We start from the raw sequence: 23,788 nt of genomic DNA, 5'->3' as shown, positions 1-23,788 counted from the left end.
AATTCTTTCCCAATAGTACTTCTTTTGTGATTCACTCATAGAACCTAGCGGAATGTTCAGGAAAACAGTCAATTAGTTGAGTTTTTTTTTGAAAGTAACTGTTTAGATTTTTAATTTTACCTATAAAAGGTATATAATTATACCCAGTGATTTCCAGTATTTCTTCAATATATCTCTAGAATAATATAAAGGAGAGCTATAACGCTGGTTTCAGTGTTTTTTCATTTATTATATAAAAGAAAAAAATTAATGCAATTGTTTTGTACACATTTAAATTCCATAAAACAAATCCATAGAAATTAGGATACTGTATGCATGCACTCTGCATTTTCTTTGTTAAATGTCTTGTTCACAAAAATAACACCACATTTTTTTTCTTTGAAGCCACTAAAGCAGAGGGAGAACAAAAACATGCAGCACTGTACACATTTGCATAGTATATTTTACCCAGCATGCCTTGTAGAATGCTACACATACCTATATCAGAAAAATAAAAGGGGTTAAATTATCAATATAAATAACTAAAATTTAAAGAAAGAAAAAAATTATTTGACAAAGGCATTTTTTCCCCACTTTATCACTGGAGATATAGCAATAGTCAGGGATATTCAACAGGCCTCAGAATAGAAGGGGAAAACTTTCTGTATTGTTTTGCCATTTTCACTTTTTAATGTTTTATATTAATAACTTTATTTTTTATTCCCTCCCCCATCCCTTCCAAAACAAAGCTAATGGCTTTAACTTATATTTTAAACTAGTATCCAGTACAAAATAAATTAAGGAATCCCTAACTAAAATTTTTGCACTGGGACATCTTGGTTGATCATTCTAATTTGAGGCTGTGAAAAACAAAAAATTTCAAACATGTCCAAAATTCAGAGGAGCGCTGAGAGCTCACTTGCTGTGACATTTTGTAGTTGTTATTGAAGGAGAAGAAATAAGAACAGAAAATATAGTATGAGTCTTATCACAAAATAAAATTTAATAAGTTTTATGGAAAGGAATAAAATAAATTACAACCACAGATTGCAAGGCTATGAAATAAATTGCTGGAAAGGTATCAAGCAGCAAGTTAAAAAGATGGTAGATGAAACATATAACTAAATCTATTTACTTTTAAAAAATAGGACTGCCAAATTTAACAGTGGATTTTGTTGTAAGTTTGTGCTATAACAAATGTGCTTCTTTCTCCTCAATCTATTTTCATATTATTGGCAAAATATATATATATATTTTATAATTTTGTACTGTACAATATATATTTTTGCTACATTATTTATTTTTCTACTGCTATTGCAGAAGTAACAACATAGATTTATTTTGGCAATAAAATGCTTTCATTTTAATAACGTCCCAGAAAATATTGTAAGGCATATGAAAAATAGTATGCAACAATATAGCTTTAATGATCCTGCATCTTTAATACATCCCTTATGCATACAGAATTCACACTGATTTCAGTTAAGTGTGTGAAAGTGGCATGCAAGTAGGGCAAGAGAGGCCCCTACATAAATATAGACATAGCCATTGGTTGAGAAATTTTAAGTGTTCAAAACATAACCAAGAACACTTAGAAAATATTAAAAAGCTAGAGGCCAGCCACTTTTGGTTCTTAGTTCTCATTTTAACTCCTTATCATTTTCAATTGAGGAAGTATCAGTGTATACCCCAAACCACTTTAAATCCATTAGTATCATTTTCTACCATCTTTCTGCAAACATTTTACATCCATCAAAAGAAACAAAAGAAAGTGTCATATGAAACTATGACTCCCCAAAACTCAGTGCTCTTCACTTATATTTATACATTTTTCATGTAGGAGTTACAGCCCTTAATTATAATATCTGATGAGATACTTTCGAATCTTCTCATAGCTAAATTACATGCAGCATTTGAGATTAAATTATCCATAAGTAGTTAGAGATGATTGCTATCAGAGGATGTATTTCATTGGAAAATCCCTTCAAATAAAAGAAGAAAACTTTAAAAAGTAATTTTTTTAATGCTGTAGCTCTGTCTGCCCCTATAAACCAATTTCACTATTTTGACCAATTTGACAGCTTAATTCAAAGAAAAAAGTTGTTTTTGTTGTCTATTGTATTGATTGATTTGATCATGATTATCATTGAAAAGAGGAGGACTGTTCTATGCTGCATAGACACAGCTTAAGTAAGTAACTTAGGAACAGTTACAGTATGACATTAAAGTTATAAGGAACTAATAAAACAGATTTTATTACATAATTTCCTATAAAGTTTTCATTCATATAGTCATTCAAGGATGAGTTTTATATAATTAAAAAAACCAGCATGCAACATTGTCATGAGAGACAAAGGCAGAAATATAAAAGGACTAAGGAATACATATGTATTTATTTGAAACACTGATATGAAATTTGTTCCAATTACATGGGAGTCCAAGATAATGTATACCCTTACCCAGTAATTGGTTAAGTCATGTTCTTGGTGTTCTCAAAAGACAAAAATTTGAATTTGCAAAACAGCTGCATTTAAACATCAAGTCTTTGGAACTACTCTCTTTTAAACTTAGAGCTAGATATCATAACATGTTGTACACAAAGATAAATTACTTTGCAGTTTGTTTTGTTCCCTATTATGATTCATTTGTTAAATTAACCAAATTAACCATACTTCAGGATAATCTGTGAACCAATTCAAAGAAAACTTCACTAATATGGAAGAAATGAAGGGTGACAAGAGCATATGGAAACATGCAGCATCTGGGATAAAATCATCAGTTTAAAATCTAAAGGGAAGGCAAATTTTAACACTTTATGCAATTAGCTTTCAGCAAAGTTAGCAATAATAGTAAGAAATTTGATCACTGGTTTTTGACAAGTTATTTCCCTTTTAAGACCAACTGTCTTCTCTAGAGAAGAGGTAGTATATAAATATCAATATAGAGGGCAAATTCTACAGTGGCATTATGTTTTGTTTTTTAGCAAATACCAAAATAAAATTGTACAACTTAAGAAAATATGCCAGCATGCAAATTAGGGTTACCTAAAAACATTCTTAACTGACATCCTGGGTTGCAAAAATATTTTGTGATATGTTCATTTAAAGAATTTAAATTTGCAAACTATCTTTTGCCATAATTTTCTTCTCGCACTCTCTTTCATTACCCCCACTTTATATTATGAATTTTAAGGCCCCCACACAAAAGACAAGTTCAAGTATGCAGGTATGAAAAGAGGTTAACATTCCAAAAATACATTTTGCAAAAAACAACAATAATAATTAGAGTAAGTGACATTATTTAAAGGGAACAAATAATTGTCTCATAATTTGTTTCACATTTTAAAAATTCATTTCATTAAGGACTAAATGCAATGACTTGTATAGTCACAACATTAAGACTCTCTTATTAGGAAAGACCATTAGTCTCAATTGTTAAGAATTTCAACCTTTCTTCCAATAGAACTGTATAAAGATAAGAGAGAAACATTAGTCATTTATAAACATTTCTAAGTGTTGCTTTAAATATTGCAGTAAATGAGATAATATTGTTGATTATAATATTAGAGTCACATTATAGCCGTGAGAATTAACATCAGGATTGACAACTTGCATTCCCTTTTTTTTTTTTTTGTCTAGGACTACATTTCCACATTGTCCCATGAGTCTTCATTGTTACATGTCTGCTGACTGAAGTGACAGAATTCTAACAGGTATTTTATACTATAAGTTAAAATAGCCCCCAAATATTATAAGACTTGTTTCTCCTACTTGTGATAATTTGCTACTTTAAATAAAATAAATGAAAAACAAAGTATTTGTGGAATACATCTATTCCAAAGGTGCTTAGTGTGCTTGACAAAAATAAAACTTTTCACTTAGTCAATATCTGGATTTTAGTATCATTTACACAGAAACAAACCACTTTGTAATAAAAGGAAGATGCATATTTCTTATTCATTTGGAGGAAATAAACTTACTACAGAAGGAAGATGAAATGTCAAGTTAAAGTGAAATTTTAAATATATCCATTAAGAAAAATATACATTATACCCTTTCCAAGATTGTTAGCTTTTGAATAAGAATGCAAAGCAAAACGGTATGGACATCTGATGGTAAATGATGGATTGAATTTGTACACGGATACTGAATGGGCCTCCCTCTTTTTCAGCATGACATGGAAGTCTAGAAACAAGGCTTTGAGAGACCTTTAAAACTAAGTGACTTTTTAAAAGTTGAAAGAAAATGGTGATCTTGTTGACTAGGAAATATATGTAAACGCTGTTACAGCTACCTGCCATAAAATGTAAATATCTTAAAGTAGTTAAATGACCAAATTGCTAATGCTACTACAGAAAAAGCTGAACAGCTGTCTAGTCTAAATTTATACACCTTGGTGCACTCTTTGCAATTAAATACTTTAAAGCACACAAACAAGAAACCAGTAAAGCATATAGAAAAATGTTTGGCTAATGTTTTCTTTCTCATGCAAATATGTGCTGTACATGTAATAAATATATTTTTGTTTGCTGGAAAATGCTCTTCTATGTTCTAACAAAGTATTTAGTAATGGCAGGTTATATATATATATATTTTTAAGAGCCTAATGGAGATAGCTCTCTTAAATGTCTTAACTGAAAGTTCTGTAAACTTTGCTAGATGACAAAAGAACTTCACAAGCCAGTGTCACGTTAACTTTTAAAATTTACTGAGCCCATGTTTAATTGTATCAAATGTGTGAATGACTTACAGAATTATAGGCATCCTCATTATCAACTAAACAGGTTCATAATGGGGCACACGCAGTGAACGTGAAGGGAGACTGCAGGATGAGACGGCAATGAGGTTCAAGATGAGGGTAACTAATCAAGAATGTGAAACTTTTCTTTTTTCTTGTGGGGGGGGTGTTGCTGGGGATTGAACTCAGGGGCACTCAACCACTGAGCCACATCCCTAGCCCTATTTTGTATTTTATTTAGAGGCAGGGTCTCACTGAGTTACTTAGCACCTCACTAAATTGCTGAGGCTGGCTTTGAACTTGCTATCCTCCTGCCTCAGCTTCCAGAGTTGCTGGGATTATAGGCATGCGCCACTGCACCCTGGGACACTTATTTTCTTGATCAGGAAAAATTATTGAACTGGTGCATGCTTTGAGAGTCTAAATATTGAAAAACTTGGGGAAAAATAAAATAATATAAAATTAATTATTCTTGTTTTCAAAAATAGTCTTTATAACATGTACCAGTAGAAAAGGATTTCATGCTTGGTTCCTATCAGGTTTGAGAAAATGCATACATTTTTGGAATTTTAGAAACAGGAGTCTTTTATAAAGACATTTTGTCTTGTATAAAAGGGTCAATTTCCACAACTTTTTGGATCATAGGGAACCTAAGTCTTCCTTGATAATAGAAGACATTTGTCACCAATTCTATAATTATAGTTACTGTAAAAACTGAATAATTAATGAGTGATTAAAAATGCTCACTAGAAGTAAGGTATCTCAATCTCCAAATTCTTCATAATTCTTTGCATTAAAAATGTTGTAATTATAGTGTATATATTCTGCATCTATGCGTTTGCAAGCTTTTGAATTTATCATTTGTTTTAACTTTTCCAATTTGTAAAAAGCTAACTTCCAATACCTAATTTTTATGTGTCATGGAAAAAAAAATCCTTAGCATAATTTAAAACATTTGGCGAAGGGCTAGAATGTTTAGATATTCAAAGACATAAACGGAGTGATGAAATAGAAAGATACTTAACTACGCTAGCAGGAAAAACTGACCCCATGTTTGTATTAAGTGGGATAGCTGATCTCCCACCTGGAGTTGTTAAGCTTTGTACTCAGGAGGATCTATACCACATTCTTGGTGTGACTTCAGTTCCCTGGATGTATGTAGTTGTGCTCAAACTGATTAAAGAAACAACATCTCATTTCCCATTTCTTATAATCAGCTATGCTCGGGCTTCTCTTTACTATTCATTCTCTCTGCCAATTTTTTTTTTTTTTTGCCAAGTTCAAACGAGCTAACAGTATTGACTGAACAGAAAGCAAAACACTTTGAATACAACAGCTGTGCCAGCAAAGAAATAAAAATATTAAAATCTGAGGCGACTATATAGTTTCTGCATTAAGATTTGAGTTTTTTTTTTTTTTTTTTGGCACTATCAATACATTTGGTAAGTTTGAAAAGCCATTCTGGCAACATTAACATATATTAAAATGTTTATACATTCCAACTTTTAAGTGTAAATTTAGCTTCCAGCAAATAAATAGCTAGTTTTGGCTTCTATTGATACTTTGATTTTCTTATTGGTTTTTTTCCCCAAGATTTCAATTGATTGCAACATGCTCAAGTAGACTTTCTAGTCAATTCACCCAAATTCCAACAGGAATTGGTTTATAAATTGGTTCCAACTGGAACTGGTCATTTGGAATTTCCAGCATGGGAAATTATTTTATATGTGCCTTGTTAAGTACCCTAAATTACAAATTGATGTGTTTAAATCTATGAAGAAAACAAAAGGTACTGTTATGTAAATGTAGCACTTAAAATATCTATATGATTGGGCATCTAATATCCATCTAGACTCAAGGGCATAATGTACATTTTTTTGTTGTTGTTTTTTGCCCCTTAGCATCAAATGACAGCAGCCCATAAGCACAGTCAATACTGTGCTGTGCTTGCCAAGTTAAGATGATTGGTTTATCCTAGCAGTGCTATGGCAAATTGTCAACAGATGAATACATATTTTTTTGTTGTTTTGGCAGCCTCAAAGCCTATGCCGGGAGTCATGGCTGTATCCCCCAGGTGAGCCTCGGTTCCTGTGAGGTTTGTAAGTGTCCTGGTATGAGTCAGGGTAATCTTCTTCCACAAGAGGGTAATGATCTCGGCTGTGCTGGGAACTGGAAGACAAACGGTTTCTACTCTTCCGAGCTCTCTCATTGTGATAATTTTCATCAGAGGTCATTAGACTTCGTCTTTCAATCGGAGAGTTCTCTGTGGAGTGGTTGCTGTGCCTCATTCGCTGACTCTAAAATATCAGATAGTTCACTGATTAAATAATGTCAGCTTCATTCACCTAAACATGTAAATGAATGTACAATAATAGGATCTGTCTAATGAGAAGAGAGATATCTGACTTGATAAAACATTTTGATGTACAAATGATCTGCCCCAAATCTCTGGTTTTATTTATTTAGGACACAACATGTAAAGATGCCATAGTGCTGATAATTTATGAATTTAATTACATAGTGCTGCATGACTATGCATCCTATTGAAAACACAGAATTGAAAGTTGACTGTTAAATAGAATTTAACATATTTAGAAAGGCCTAATAATTGTACTTCTACTGCAAAAATGAGGATTATTTTACTATTGGGAAATAAAGTTCAGAATAGCATCATTTATTTTATTTTTCCCTTGAACTGATAAAATCTTTCTTCTTCTAAAATCATATGCTTCACCTTGATCTAGCTGAATTTTCCTAAAAAACATCTCAATGAAATTATTATTTGTGCTATCTATAAAATAGTGCATTTGTTTCTGAAGCCTACATAAACGTTAGACTCTCAACAATATTCTTTCCACAGGAGTATATAGTAATTATGGAGCCCGCTAATTGATGCCTCATAAATCTTGCTTCCTCAATTGAAATGTCCTGCAAAACTAATTTTCAGATAGAAAGTAAATTTCTCTAATATCATTAATTGAAAGTATCATCTTAAGTCACTTATTTGATGGATCATAAAATGTTATTCAAATATTTTTCTCTCTATGGGAACCATGGATCAGTGTGTATACAAGCTTAGGTAGGCCATCTCAGATAAGGGACAAGATTCTGATGAAACCATGGGCCCAGTCACATCTTCTCCAAAGCACATGCAGCTTCATACAGAAGCAAACTCATTGAGTGGGTCATAGACAGTGCCATCAACTTCAGCCAGGTGTCTAATAATTTAGACCCTATATTCCTGAGAGAAGTACGCCTTGAGACAAAAGCCACCCCATTAACTCATTAAGGAAACTGGGAAAACTACTCTAGGTGGGTGTGTTAGGGATGACAATTCAAGAGTGTTGCATTCATAACAAAGTACAACATTCTACTTCCTCCTACACCAGAGAAGCATACTGTTTCATACATCCATTCCTCATCCCACTAATTTATGCAAAATTCAGAGCCAACTCAAGTGAGCCAATGGAAATGCTATTCTCATCAGCACACAAGAAGGAAAACGAGGCAGGAAATAGTCCTGATGCATACAGATACACCGTACATTGCCATCATACATTTCCATGTTCATTTCCAGCCTCAAAAGTGATTCATTTATATGGCAGATTTTCTGCTTACAGAGATGAAATTTTGCAGAAGAGTAATACAGTTATAATAGCATTTCAGAGAGTGCCATTTATCTCAGAGTTAACTCTACATGATCTACAATTATGACTATCATTATAACCCATTAAAACAAAACTAGTCATGATGAAAGAGGGCTCAATTGACTACATGTTCCTCCGTCAGCTGGGGGTTTGGTCATATTCCAGCAGCTGCTTGATAAATGGTAAATAATAATTAATGTAGAAAGGAAAGAGTCATTTTGTATCATAATGCCTCTGGCTCCCTATATCTACTTCTGAGTACAGCATGAGAACAGCGGAAGAGAGAAGCTCCTGGTCCTGTGCTCTTTCCTAGCTTCTCTAAAGGACACTTTCCATAGCCACCGAACAAGGTGGACTCCTGGACCCCTCCAAGAAAACTCAGAGACCTGTCACCATTTCCAAACCGAGTAGTTCTACTCACATTCACATGCTGTCTTTTGCAAAGTAAAGGACATGTCTAGCAACCTCAGGGGTGGAAAAAGTTAAGGGCAATCAAAAGCCCTATCTGTCCCCAAATATCTTATTTATCTAGCTATGGTAGCTGAGATTTGCATGGTCCTATAATCATTAAAAAGTGCCACGGAGAAGCCATGGGCAGCTGCACTGAGTAGACACTGAATGATCAGGGATTGATTCATTATAAATTCCCAGCAAGAAAGTCTCTAGAAAGGGTTTCTGGGTAACCTGCTGTAGGATGGAACATGATTAGGTAATAGTTTATATTTTCTTTATATAAAGTGCCCCTATGTTTTCCTCTTCAGATAAGGACAACCCTAGTCTTCAATTTAATCAAGTTTTCTATAGAATCTTAGTAATGAGGTAGTAAAAGTACAAGGGGCAATACCTGTAACCCAGAAATTGCCGTGGGATATGGTGAGAGTGCTGTGGAGCCCAAATTCCTCCCCAGTAGCGGGGTCATGGGGGTGCTGCTGGTCGTGTGGGTGGCTCGCCAGTACGCCTCAAGGTACTCTCCTAGATGTTCACAAGCATCCTCAAGCTGATTCTCATCCAATATAACATCGAACATTTCCTGTAGGTGACAAGAAAATCCATTGTTTTCCAAAAGTTAGGTTTTAGGCAATGAAACCTAAAATACCCCTTAAGGCAGATAATAGCATTTCTCAAATCTAGATGCTAACATCAAATTTGAGAACATAAATTAGCAGTTTCTAAAGTTAAAATCTAGTAAATACAGTTGCAGTTATCCACATGCAAATGTAGATATTTACAGAAAAATAAGAATACTCATTAAATATTCACATCTTTCATTATTTTAAAAGAAAAAATGAGGTTAATGTGACAATTGTATAGGTGATAAGTGAAAGTGTATAATGAATTCACATTCCCCCCACATTCCTCTGTAACTGAATTCTACTCCAGAATACAAAAGAAGCAAGTTAACAGAACTGAAAGAGGAATTCTAAAAATGTTTTGGGTAGTGACATTATCATTGGAATAAACATTTCATCTCCCAAGGTAACAATGTTGAAGGGAACACCATTTACTTAATTTTTAAAATGTTTGGGGAAATGATATTATTTGCCTCATGATAAAAAAACAAGGAAACAAAGCAGGATTAATGCTAGAAAATCACATTAGAGTGATTGCTGCTACCATAAGATTGTTACAAATGTAAAAAAGAACAGGGTGTTTAACCAGGGTCAAAGGTGTTTATAGAGGAAGTATTTGGGGGTACATGTTTCTGTCAGCAAGGACTTTGCTCAGCATCTGCCCTGTAAGCAGGAAGTTGTTCTTCTACTCCAACAGAAGAGTGGCCCTTCTGTTAGTCTAGTGTGGCTGGGAACATGGACAGGATACACCCAGGATAGATCCCTTGGAGAGCCAGCCAGAAAACCTTGGCACCTCCCTGCAGGTGTTAGTACATGACATAAAAGCAGGTGAGTGGTGGAGGATCTAACTTTCAGTAGCAGGATTGAAACATCTTCTCTCTCACACCACCTCCACCACTACCTGCCTGCTTTTATGAGCTAATTTTACTAAAATAAGAACCTTCCAGTAATGAATCAAATACATGGTTACTGTCATAGCACCAACATCACTGGATGGATTGACCCTTAATAGCAATTTGGAATATAAAGAGTTGACAACCAAGCTCCGTTGGTTCATTCTCTTCAGTGCTTAGAACAGAGCTCCTTGAAGCAGAAGTCACCATAGAAACTCTTTCCCACTATCACCCCAACTTTTACTATTTATTCATTTAGTCAGTTAGTTTTGATGCTTGGGATCAAACCCAGAAACTCAGGCATGCTAAGCACCCGCTATACCCACTGTGCTTCATTGCACCCACACTTACTATTTCAATTTTCCATTATATCCACCTTTACTGTAAAACTCCCCTCTAAATTGGAAAGCTATTTGAAGGTCTTTGGAGTAGAAGTAGGAAAATAATAAGTAACTTCAGTTCAAACTGATGCATATTTAAGAAGACTCAGCCAATTCAATTCATGTAGAAAAATGCCCCCCAAGAGCAGTTACTAGTGGAATTTCTAAATGTTATATTCTATTCATTTTTAAAATATTTATTCAGTACCTATTTAATGCTAGGCACTGTAGATTTACAGTGGCAAAGAAAGCACCTCATCCTATGCTCAAGAAGCATAAAGTCTTGTGAGAGAGACAAGTATTAAAATTCTTAATAATCTATGTCACACTGGGACTTTAGTTCAGAACAATATAGAGAACAATAATGTTCGGGGCTGTAAGCTTAAAGTTTTTGGATTTAGAAGGAGGCCCAGAGAGACTTATAAAAATGAAGCTTTGGAAGAAAGGGAAATTATAAGTAAGTTAAAGAATTCTATCTGTCGAGGGAAGAAAACAAAACATAAAGGAAAGCAGAATTACAATAAAAGAAAGACACCATGTGGCCCATCAGACAGGGAAAGGAGCTAGTTCCTAGAGCTTCAGTTGACATATATCCTTCCCATAATCTCCTTTCTCACTGAAGTAACCTGTGGGAGTTTCTAGTCTCTTGCCACCAAAAGCCTCCTTCCCCGGTTAATATAAACTTTCCACAGTGCCAAATGTAGAATCCAAGAAGTGCCCATAATGCTCTGATATAAACAGTGGCAGTGCAGTGTTGACCTGAGGGGGAGCAGAATGGCTATACCCTAAAAGCATCCGTGAACTCAGATGGCACTGGAGGAAGAAAGAGGAAACTGGCAGCACCAAACAAAGGGTCCTTCAGCTACTGTGGGCTCCAGCATTTCACAAATTCTATGCTGCATGTGATTAGAGCCTGCTGTTTGTATCATTTTATTTATACTTACTGTAAAATTTGATTACATAAATCTTATGCTATAATGTGGGTTTGGTTAGTTCCAGTGAATCATTTTCTTGCTTTAACAAGGTCAATAATAATAATAATAATAAGGGTCCTGACAATGACAGCCAGGATTGCACAATGCTGCTTGGGGGAGGTTTACATCTGCTTGGCTATTTACATGCTACATTGTCACTGTTGTAGATATATTTAAACACACATTTAATTACCAGAATTTTTAAAAAGTATTTTTCTTTGCCAGTGGGTAGACTCTATATACATCAGCACATGGCTGTTTGCTTAAGCCCGATAATTTCTTGTAAACCATGCTTTTGCACTGCTAAAAGACAGTTATACGATGGAAAATGATTTGAAACTGCTTTTATGCTTTCAAAAGCTCAGGGGAAAAAAAAGCAAATTTCAGTTTCTGAATGAATACTGACATATGTATCTTATTTCCAACTAGAAGGAATTTCACAGCCTGCATATCTGTGACAATTTTTCTTTCTGTTTAGGAAATAACACAGCTGAACAGACTAGAGTGCTAGAAAGTCAGTATAAAGGGAATAAAACACACACACACACACATTCAAGGAGAAGCAACCCAATGACTTATGCATACGAACTTTGCCAATTCTTTACAATTTTTTTTTGTTTTAATTAGTTACACATGACAGTACAATGATCTTGACATATCATACATTTGAATCAGATGGGATATAATTTCTCATTTTTCTGAGTGTACAAATTGCAGAATTACATTGGTCATGCTGTCACGTACATACCCACTGCAATAATAATATCTTTATTCTGCTGTCCTTCCATTCCCCCAGTTCTTTACAAATTTAAAGGTTCACATCTAATCAGCACCTAATTTTGCAATATGCAAGATCCATAGTGTGGGCTAGGGATGCAAAAAAAATATTTAATCAGCAAGATCCCAGGAGGTAAACAGTTACCCACTCAGTGACACCAAGCCCTTGGTGACAGCTGAAGATAAAGGTAATGTGGAGTTGTTTTCAAAGAGTTGCTACAGTGACTACCTCTGACATTCTAGGATGGGATATTTTCTACAGCTGGAGTAGGCGGAAATGGTTTGGCTGCCAAAGTAAATAAGTAATGAACAGAGGAATCAAAACAAACCATCAAAAATTCAGGCACAGTAGCTCCTTCTCTGGATAACCTCTTTCAGGAAAATTAAAAACTAAAGCATTGTAAATAACCAAGATCAAAGCATGCCTCTAGCTCATCTGGTGGCCTAGAGAACTAATGGCAGGGAAGAAAGAAAGGGAAAGAAAGACTGAAGCTGAATAATAAGAAAACAAAGAAGATTTGTAATATTTTTAAAAAATTGCAAGTATTTAACCCTCTGTCTAGTTCTTCATTCAGAGAGTAATATGTGACAGTCTTTCCTGGGGAAACTATCTGAGTTAAGGCAACCAGCCATCTTGGTGTGCTAGGGATTATTTCTGGAGATGGGGGGCTATCACTATTAAAACCTGGCCAACACTGAGCAAATTGTAATGTTTGGTCATCCCAATTTTAATAGAAGTTGTAGTTCTTTTTAGGTCCTACACTGAGGAACAGTGCAAATTCTATTTATTTAAATTCTTTTTGGAGGGAAGATAGAGGGACTGGGTAGATCATCCTTTATAACTATATAATATCCAGTTTCTAGCCTAGAGGGGGTAGTCTCATTAAAATGAATGTATCTTGTCAAATATTTTTATACAGGAAGTTGTTATTGAATGTTTCAATAAAAAGTTTACAAAACTTAAAAACTAATTATTCAGTTTAATTTTAGCTTTTAAAAAGTTTGGTTCATAAAAAAATTTGGTTCATTATTGCATATTAGCTAGACAGGGAATTAAATATATGTCAACTCTTATGGTACATGCATAGCTTTATGTTCATTTGTTGTATATAGATAAAACCTCACATGGGACATCTTTCCTATTTCTAAGTGGATAAAAGGATACAATAGGGATCTGCATGTTTTCATTTCTTTGTTACTGTAATATAAGACTGAAACTGCTACCATTTAGAACAAATGAGTGGCAAATACTGTTTAGTACAATAAAATGACTGAGTGGCACCAATGTTTGTTTCATGTCAAACTTGCATTTTTTCTTTATTAATGCTTTTGAAATCTTGAGTACTAAACTTACTGGTCAACTTGTGATAGGAAACTAGACTCTAAGTTAAAGCATTTATAAAGACCCAGGTCTTGTGGAGATAAAGGAAAACCAACCAAAATTGAGGGGCTCTAGCAGTTCATCTCAGGTAGTTTCTACTTTAATGAGCTAAACATGAAAGACAATTGTAGTTCCTGCCACTAATTAGTGTGAGTAACATGAAAGCAAAGAACGTGGTGACTTTGATCCCTTCCTCCTCTTTATTTGTTATGAATCCAAATTAGTTCTAGTTATGAACCCCAACGTGCTTTCCTCCCCACATTGTTCCATCCCATCTTGTCTTATTCTTCAAAGACTATTGCAACATTGGCCAGTTTTACTGTTTGCAGAAAAGACACCCATTATTCACATTGATCAGTAATATAGCATTTGAGGGAATGAACTATCCTGAACTATCCTGAACTCTACATCCAAGTTGGGTGCCTGAAACCCTAGAAATATGTAGTCTTCTTTGGACTGAGAGAAACTGGATCCCACGTGGCCTTGTTTCATAAAGAAAATATGAAATGTATTATTCCTTTATTTAAAAGCAGTGTTAGGAATTAAATTCTGGACATTCAGACACTCTATAATAGTGAATGCACCAGTAGGGGCTGGCACCTCAAATAGATGACTGAATCTACATGATTCCAACTTATTTAAATAAGATTACTGGAAAAGGGCACTGGAAAATTACTACTATGAGAGAAATACGATCCAATATAGTGGGCACTATCATTTCTTCATTCCCTTCAGAGCTCTTGTGTGTAATAGAATAAATCTGAGTCCATTCAGAAATGGAAAATAAAATGGAATAGAAGAGAACTACTATGGTTACTGTAACACGAGAGGTTTACAAGATTCCACTGAGGAGATGAGTCTCACAGAGAGAACGATCAATGTCATTTTACACACACACACACACACACACACACACAAAACCATTACAAAGCTCAAAGAGCCACAGGGTCAGCTTTTGGTAACACAAGGCAGCTTGTAACTAAGTAGGATTAAAGGATTACATGTCATTTATATATTCAATTGTCTATCTGCTTTTCTCCACCATACATTATGCAGCTCTTATTATCATAGTACCAGGGCAATCTGGTCTTCTTAAAACATACTATTCTCAACCTCTCTGAAGAAGGGAAATGGTAACAATATCTGGTAGAAGCCCATATGAAAACTAAGTATGACATATAGATGTATAGTGGTAAAACACATCAGGCTGATCATATGAAAAGAAAAATGTATGAGATGGGCTTGTGGGTCCTGGCCCCACAGGCCCCTTTTCCTTGTGTATTCCAGACATCCTCACAGTTTATCTTAGTCTATAGAAGATTAAAAATGGCCATAAGCTCTTTGACACCTCCTGCATTGAGTGGAGGTCTATGTCCCCTCTCCTTGAATCTTGGCAGTCTTTGTAAAACTATTTTGATGAACAGAATGCTGGGGAAGGGATCCTTTGCTGGTATCTGAGATCAAGTCTTAAGAGATTTGGAATACTTGTTCTTGGAGCCCTGGAAGCTATGATGTGAGCAGCCCACATCCCTGTGGAAGGGATGCCACAGAGAGAGCCCAGGACAACTGGCAGAGGGAGAGGAGCTGACTGACTCCCACCTTCCAGCCACCTCTGCTGGGTGACTAGGTCAGCAACCAGCTGAAGACTACCAATGGCTGCTGTTTGAAGTCACAAAGTTTTAGGGGAGCTTACTGCACAGTAATAGATAACCACAACTTGTGCCAGGACAAGGGTGGCAACTTCTTTTGGCTAGGTAAATAAGGCCTGCCTCCTGCTTCCACCAAACTTGTTTGGGGCACAAGCCCTCCCATTTGTTTACATATTGCCTATGGCTACTCAAAGGCAGAGCTGGTTAGTTGTTCAAAGACCATATGGCCCACAAAGCTTAAAATACTTATTATCTAAACTTTTGCTAAAAAAGTTCACTGATCCATCTCCTAGAAGAAGCCTTATCCTCGAAATCCATGATTTTCTTTCCAGGAGAATACATAATAACTACTTTATTGCCATTCACCATCTAAAGTATCACCAACCTAAGCATCAGAGATCTTATGCAACTTTGGCCAAGATGTATGACCTTTGGAAAGCCAGGTCACCTCTCTCGGTCTCAGTTACCTCATTTATAAAACAAGGAGACTGGACTGGATTAGTCTTCCCTTGAAACATTCTGTGAAACACTAGACCATAGAATGATCCATGGAAAAACAGCTCTACAGTCACACCAGCAGAAGCACCACATACTACCTATCCTATTGGAAATAGAAAATGCATAGTCAGGATTCTGCAGCAAAGAAAGAAGACCATCTTTGTTACATAAGTATTTTTTTTTTCCAAACACTTTTGGCATCATAGTCCCTTTCCAAAACCACCTGATATCATCACAGGGAACCCGTATCATAAAGAACACACCCTAGGAAACACTCTACTGGGTTCTCTGTAAGGTCTTTTTTTTTTTGCTTCAATAGTCCCTGAATCTAGAATCCATTCTTCTGGATAGAGAGAGTTAACTTTTTCCCCCCTGTGTTCTTTTAGACTTCCCTTTCCAAAAACTGCTGCCTTTAATTTCTTTGCAATGTGAAACTCTGCCAGTAAAATCTGCTGACTTTTCAGACTGGAGAAGCAGGGGCCAATTAAGCAAGTTGCAAATTCTCCTAAAGGAACTAAAATGACACAGTGATCACCAATCTTTGGATGACAATTATAATTATGGTCTTGAAGTAAAAGGACAAATGCAGACACATTTTTAAATTGTTATTGGTTTTTATAAGCTGAAGATTTCTTTGTGTGTGCCAAAACAGAGTGCACATTCCTTCCCAGCATTACACATGCTATTTATGCAACATCAAATGTTTAGAAAATGTTAAGTATAAGGTAACCTTACATACTCAGACCACTTTGTTTAAAATGCCAAGTTATCTGACCAATTATATTAAACAAGGAGGTGTTTGTCCCATTAAGATAATAATAGGACAAGGCTGTCTTCCAAGAGCCATTTGAGTGCCATTTGTTCCCCTTGGTGGGGGCACAAGTCCTGAAGAAGCCCACGGTATTAAGTATGCACATGCCTTCTCTTGGTTCCAGCTATTTCAGACTTAACAAGTTATACTAGATGAACAACTCAATGATCAACTTTCTCAGCAAAACACCTCAATTTTAATAGCACACAAGTATTTTCTCTAGTAACTATCAAGAATAAATATTAATAAACTCATTCTCATAAAAAGAAAAGGGATTTTCTACAATAAATCTTCTGCACTTCTATTTCCATTTGAGTATCCACTTCCCAGAACACCAAACTGATAATCAACCTTCTAAGATTGTTCAGGGGGAAAAAATGGAAATAATAGCATGGTTCTGGCCTTTGAGCTGGTCAATAAAGATACTCTCCCTTCAACTGTGAAGTATTACTGAGTCAGGGGCTCCATAATACATTCTTTTATATTCATTCAGTGCTTTAATCATGCATTCCACTGTGAAAGTGACTTCATTAGTAAGAAATTCTGTGTTCTTAACACAGAATTATCTGCATTGTAGGTATCCAGGTGTGTGCATATTTGCGTGTAGGGTAGGTAGGGTTCGGAGGAGAATAAAGTGGTTTTGGAACCAGAAAGATCTAGATGTAATTCTAATTTGCTATGTGACCTTAGAGAAATCCTTGAACCCCTCTGTTTTCAATTGACTCAATTGTAAAATGGGAATTATATTGCTTATTTTATTAGGTAACTGAGGATTACTGACAATCTATGTAAAGCATCTAGCACACACCAGGCCATTGTAAGTATCTAATGAAAGGATGCTTTATTACTCCCTGTCCCTGTACCTCCATTCATTCATTCAACAAATATTTATTATGATGAGTCCACTATGACAATGTAGTGAGTGAGTTACAAGAGTGAGCAAGGGAGACACGGGTCGTTACAAAGTCTAACCAACCAGACATCGCATGGCACAAAGTATACCTAGTAATTACAACAGAAACACCTGGACAGTGTGTACTGTGTACCAGGTGCTGTTCTAAGAGCTTTTCCACATATTCACTCACTGAATTCTTACAATAACCTCATGAGGCAGGTACTTGCCTAAGATTATGTAACTAATCAGTATGGATTTGAACTTAAGCATCTGGCTCCAGAGTCTGCTTTTAAAAGTGATGCTGTGTTGCCTCTCTAAACATTTGAATTTAATTTTATGCTTTAAAAGCATAAATGGTCCTTGAACAAGAATATAAAAAAGCCAGTGAATCAGTTGACCAAAAGAGACTGTTATTTCCTTTAGAGAAAAGTCATAGAAACAGTAAGTAGGTCAATTGAGCAAGTGGTGACATGGACTGGCCAATACCCAGTGCCAGGTGATACCATTCACTTCTCCTGACCCTCACTCCATCATTGTTTGCCTTTGAACCCAGCATTTGTTTTCTGGCAATGGCACTAGGAGAAAAGTTAATTTACTGTAGTTTTTTATTTCACTCAACCCTGACCCTTTCATCTCCTACAACCACAGGACTCCTCTAGTTCTTATCAATTCTTGACCTTTAACATCATATTTTTTTAATCCTACCAGAACCTTCTAGCAGAAAAAGTTAAAGGAAAGTCAAATTGGCATGCTTTATTTTATTCTGTTCTTTGCTTGAAAGTGTCCATATGACTGGATGCTACCGGCTAAGTGGTTTCCTGAGTGTTTGCCAGGAAATCAAGGGATCAGGAAGGAAAGCAGGTATCAGACCAAAGTTCAGGTCTTATTAAATAGACACCATCTAGTTCTGGAAGTCTGAGCACAATTAACAAGATAGCAGCAGCTTGTTCCAAGAGACCCTTTAGATTTTAAACATACGTCATCACCATTATCATAGAATAAAAATAACAACGCTAATATAAACAAGAACCACCCTTTTCTAACTAGTCAAGAATGATTAAGGGAAAAAAATGGTCATACTTACAGGAGGGCACTGTGCAAGTTTATCAGCTGCTACTAGTTGAACATTCAAGTGTTTACTTTGGGATTTTCCTCTAGATTTAATCAATCGCTGTAAAACCTAAGAGAAGACAGGAGCCGAGCTCTTATCAATGAATTGAAAGAAAATCAAATAAAACGGGATCTTTTTTTAGTCTGTTTAGCCTTAAGGATTAGTAAAGAGGAAATGCAATGTGAGAAATCATATACTATATAAACTCTGTAATGATGTCATCCATTTGCAGTGGCTTTCAGTATAGTGGATTGATTCATGTGTGTTCATGCTGTTCTACCTCTGTGTGAGGTCTTGGAGGGCCCTTGAGTTCCCACTCTGTATTTTATAATTTCCTGGAAATTTCAAAGACAGTCATACAAAAGTGGAGGAACTGCTCTGTACCAGGTCACTTATGTTCGGTAATATTTTGATTTTATTCAGTTGAGTAATATTTTGATTCACCACCTTTATGTCAGATAAATATCACAGTTGTTTACATATTTGTTTATTTTGTCATAAGTAATTAATAGGAAATTCTAGTTTAATTTCATATTAATCAGACTACTCATAATGGAATAATATATTCCTCAAAGAACCCAACCTTCAAACAAGTGTCTAGGGCTATGACATTTCCATAAGAAATGTTCATCCAGTGATATTTTACCTTTAATATGATAAGTATAGTATAAATATCATTATCTTTCTTGAACTATGTATTCTCTCAACTGGGGAGAAAATATAGGTGATCCAAGAATCAATGTTATACAAACAATTTACCAAGACAGAACCTGTAGTCTAGGAAAAGCCAGAGTCTACTTCTTCTGACCTTTCTTTTTTAAAAAATTTCTATTATATACTTGTATAACTCTCTGGTTTGAGACCAATGAATATCTTATAAGAATGGACTCTTCTTTATTTGCTATTTCAAAATTCCTAGAACCTGGAGACTGTTTTAAAATGGGCTCATCAAAAAGAACCTCAATTTTTTCTTGCCCACTAACAACAACAACAACAAAACAGAGAGCAAAAAAAAATATCTCAAAAGAAATGTGCTAATCCTCAAGACTGAAATGAGCCGATTACCTTTGGAGATGAGACTTTTACATGAACAATAATTGGTGCTAAGGAAGTCTTTATAAGTTGTGCTGGGTGATTGATGGTGTCTGCATCAAGAACAACCAATTGCAAAGATCTTGCCAACTCAAAGATTCTTTCAATTTCACTTTGTACTTCCGCTAAAAGGAGAAACAAGAAATAACAGGTACTCTTTATTCTCATTAGTCAGTATTTCTATTTTAAAAAGTATATATTTCAGATATGTTTGTCTACATTACAAATAAAAATATTCTGAATTTTCCTAACCATGTCTAGTTTAAAGTCTTCTAAAGAGAGAGAGATGGTTTGAGTTTTTCATAAAACAAAACAATTGGTGGAAAAACTCAAGCTTTTAAAATTTGCTTCTTACATTCAACCTAACATTTAGCTATTTATATAGCCTTGGTGGGGTTTTTTTATGTTGTTTTTTGATTATTGCTTTGTTCTTCTTTACTTTTGTTTCAGCTATCAAAACTGAAACCATATTTAGGAAACAACTGAGATACGTGAAGCAACATCAGAGAGAAAGCAAATTACATTGAAATAACAGCATTATTATTATTATTGCAGTACTTGGAAGGGAGCCCAGGGTAACTCTGCTACTGAGCTACATCCCCATCCTTTTTTATTTTGAGACAAGGTCTTACTAAGTTGCCTGGTCTGGACTTGAATTTGTGACCCTTCTGCCTCAGTCTCCCTAATCCCTGGGATTACAGGTGTGCACCACCATGACTGGCACAGTGTAACGGTTCTACTATCAACAAGTTATATATTAATATTTTGTAAACATTCTTTTAGAAAAACTAGGAATAACTTGTTTTGACTGTTATGCACATCTTCATACCACAGTTTAATTGTTCAGTGTTTCCTCTTACAATTAACAGATTAGCAATTCTAGCTCAATTTAAGAATTGGAGCCAGTGGACTTTTCTAAAACATAATCATCTTTGATATTAAAAAAATACCCTAAGGCTAATTATATTAAACTGCTGCATTACATATAGATGCAAATCTTTTCAGCTGTTTATAAGAGTCAAGTGACCCAAATCTGCATGGATTTGGTCAAATGAAAAATCAAGTTCTTTTCAAAGGTTTGAAGCAACCCAACTATTTCTTTTTTAAGGAAAATGGATAATCCAAATACACTATAACTTTCTGAAATATAAGAAAGTTCCTTATATATTTTATAATTCATCTGATTTAATTGCACCATGTCCAAAACGTGAATTAGACTATTTATTTTCAGAGAGATTATTTTGTTTTGTTGTTTTGGTCTTTCCTTATTTTTATGGATATTGGTGTGACCTAATAATATTTCAATCTGGTGTACTCTATAATGTTTTAATATAGCATACACAAAGCTATTTAAATGATACCAAAGGTGGCCTAGAGAAAAGGTAGTATTACTCTAAATACCCTCACTGAAAAGGGTTTGTGACAGAATCTCATAATTTACTTTGCTTGTCCAGGATAAACTCAAGTTTGTATCATCCACACACACACACACACAAAATTCTCCTTTCTTTAACCAAAAAGATTAACAGGGTATATGGGGTCATAAATACTCCAGGCTTATCATGTAGCTCTACTTTTTTATGGAAGAAGTTTGTTTTTGTTTTTGTTTTTTTGTACCAGGGACTGAACCCAAGGGTGTTTACATACCTAACTGCATACTCAGTCCTTTTTTTTTTAATGTTTTGTGACAGGGTCTCATTAAGTTGTTTAGGGCCTCACTAAGTTGCTGAGTTTGACTTTGAACTTGTGATCCTCCTGCCTCAGTCTCCCAAGCCACTGGGATTACAGGTTTGTGCTACCAAGCCTGGTGAAGAGGGTTTTTTATAATATCAAAAAGCCTTATTTTCTATACAACCACTGATGTTTAACACATAATGTATGAATTTAAAGAGTCAACATATCTGTTGTTTTTCATATTATCTAATATCAATGATTTGAAAAATTTCACATTGCTTTGAGGAGCGACTAGCTTTCAAGTTATCAATTTAAGGACATTAGATAAGTAGATTTATTTGCCAAATTCTTCTGAGACAATATTCTACATTTGTTAGTAATAATAAACATATTTTCCCCTTTTATTTCTGGCATGTCAGAAACATTTTAAAAAGAAATTTGTCTTGGGGCTGGGCTTGTAGCTCAGTGGTAGAGAGCACTTGCCTCGCATGCGTGAGGCACTGGGTACGATCCTCAGCACTACATAAAAATAAATAAATAAAATAAAGATATTGTGTCCATCTACAACTAAAAAAAAGAAAGAAAAAAGAAAAAAAAAATTGTCTTAAGAAGGAAGTTTGGAAAATTAAACCAATTTTGACTATAGAAAGTTTCAGTCGCAGGATGTTGGAGCATATCCTCTATGCTGTTTTCATTAAGCTGCCACTGGGTTTAAAGAAGCTTGTCACCAGGACTATCCCTGAACATATCTACATTGTTTTATGCTTCAAATTGGAATGTGATATCTTCAGAAGCAGTGAAAAGGCAGTAACGCTAACTGGACTGCCCTGGTATAAGGATCCTCCAGGTCCTCCAAGTCCCTGTCCAAATAACTCAGAAATATCTGGATCTATTTACTCGGCCCTAGCAATGAAGTTAAGTGTAGTTTCTGACGGAAGAAGAAGCAGGCACACCTATTGCATAACCATCACAGAACCTTTGGGCAATAGGCACTCTGGCATAAGCAGAGAGGTGGAGTTTAGATTGACAGAGGAAGCCAGGAGGCCACATTACTTACTGGGATGAGCCCAAAATTCAGAATGTGTGTGTGTGTGTGTGTGTGTGTGTGTAAGAAAAAGGTATCTTTATTTACATAGATAATTTTCTCTAAAAAAAAAACCTCAACCATGCCAAACAATCCTGGCTACCTAGACTAATTATAAGAGGGATTCCAAAGGAAGTTTCTTCCTGATCCTATTCTAGGCAAAGGAAGCTGAGGATTCATAGATTATGATCTGGAGGCCCTCAAGGAACATTTCAAAAAGCTGACCACAGGTGACCCAGCCCGTCTTTCTAGCATCTCTTTGACTGGTGATACTCCTATACCCACATCTATTCATATTACTGCCATGGGCCTAGGTAGCATTTCCCAACATTTCCTGGAACAGTAATCCCACAATATTTCCCATGAAAGAAAGGGGTTTAAGCAAGGGACATATTGCATACTAGAATAGCTTCTTTTAGAATTTCAAATGTGTTACCTTTCATATCTTCAGGGCTATAAGAAATCTTGCAATGAAGAAAACTGCCAACTGTTTAATTCATCATTTCTAAATTTATTTGACCATGGAAAACATTTTAATGTAACAACTATTAATATCTTATAAAATAAACATTTCATAAAATCTATTTAAGAGATCTCTTTAACAAGCAACACTATTTAGCTCTAACAGATTGACCTCAATCTACTCTTTCAGTCTCTTTTCTGGTTCCTCTAAAACCATGCCTGCACTCTCCTTTCTAAGCATGCTCCACACAAATCTAGTTGTTTCTCAATCACACATGCTTTTTTTTTAATGGGTCAATGTTTTTATACATTCTTGTGTGCCTTGAAGAACCAGCTCAAATATAACTTCTAAAAAGTCCTCACAAACCGCTCACCCCCACCCTTCTTCATTATCCTCTAGCTTGCTCTTTGTAATTTCATTATCCCAGAGTATTTTAACCATCTGTCCCTTCTTTTTCTTTACCCATGAGCAAAATACTGAGTCTTAGTTCTATCTGTATTTCCTGAGTCTAGCATAATGCATGGCACATAACAAGTGTTTGATAGACATTTGATGAAAGAATCTACAAATTATGTATTTAATAAGACAACAAATAAGCAACTCAGTGTTATTTTAGATTGACATTAGATGAATTCCAATTGTTGTGGGTACATGACTTCACAGAGTACAGTTA

At 35.2% G+C, this 23,788-nt stretch overlaps 1 protein-coding gene across 5 annotated transcripts in view; it reads right to left on the bottom strand.

Moving 5' to 3' along the window:
• Positions 1-208: 208 nt before the first annotated feature.
• The window catches only part of Cacnb4 (calcium voltage-gated channel auxiliary subunit beta 4), a 251,317-nt gene continuing 227,737 nt past the window's right edge, over positions 209-23,788 (bottom strand). For all 5 annotated transcript variants that reach the window (XM_058573507.1, XM_046426946.2, XM_058573508.1 and 2 more), the window contains 4 exons: positions 19,868-20,019; positions 18,776-18,871; positions 9,208-9,393; positions 209-7,013 (listed from right to left, as the gene is read on the bottom strand). In XM_058573507.1, the coding sequence (XP_058429490.1) occupies positions 6,753-7,013; positions 9,208-9,393; positions 18,776-18,871; positions 19,868-20,019 (695 nt within the window). In that variant the 3' untranslated portion in view covers positions 209-6,752. The remainder of the gene's footprint in view (positions 7,014-9,207; positions 9,394-18,775; positions 18,872-19,867; positions 20,020-23,788) is intronic.

This window comes from Marmota monax, unplaced genomic scaffold, assembly GCF_021218885.2.
Source record: "Marmota monax isolate L192 unplaced genomic scaffold, Marmota_monax_Labrador192_F-V1.1 WCK01_AAM20220418_F8-fsc00048, whole genome shotgun sequence".
Classification (NCBI taxonomy): domain Eukaryota; kingdom Metazoa; phylum Chordata; class Mammalia; order Rodentia; family Sciuridae; genus Marmota; species Marmota monax.
Note: the sequence above shows the minus strand (reverse complement) of the source record. Positions and strands in the feature narration are given on the sequence as shown.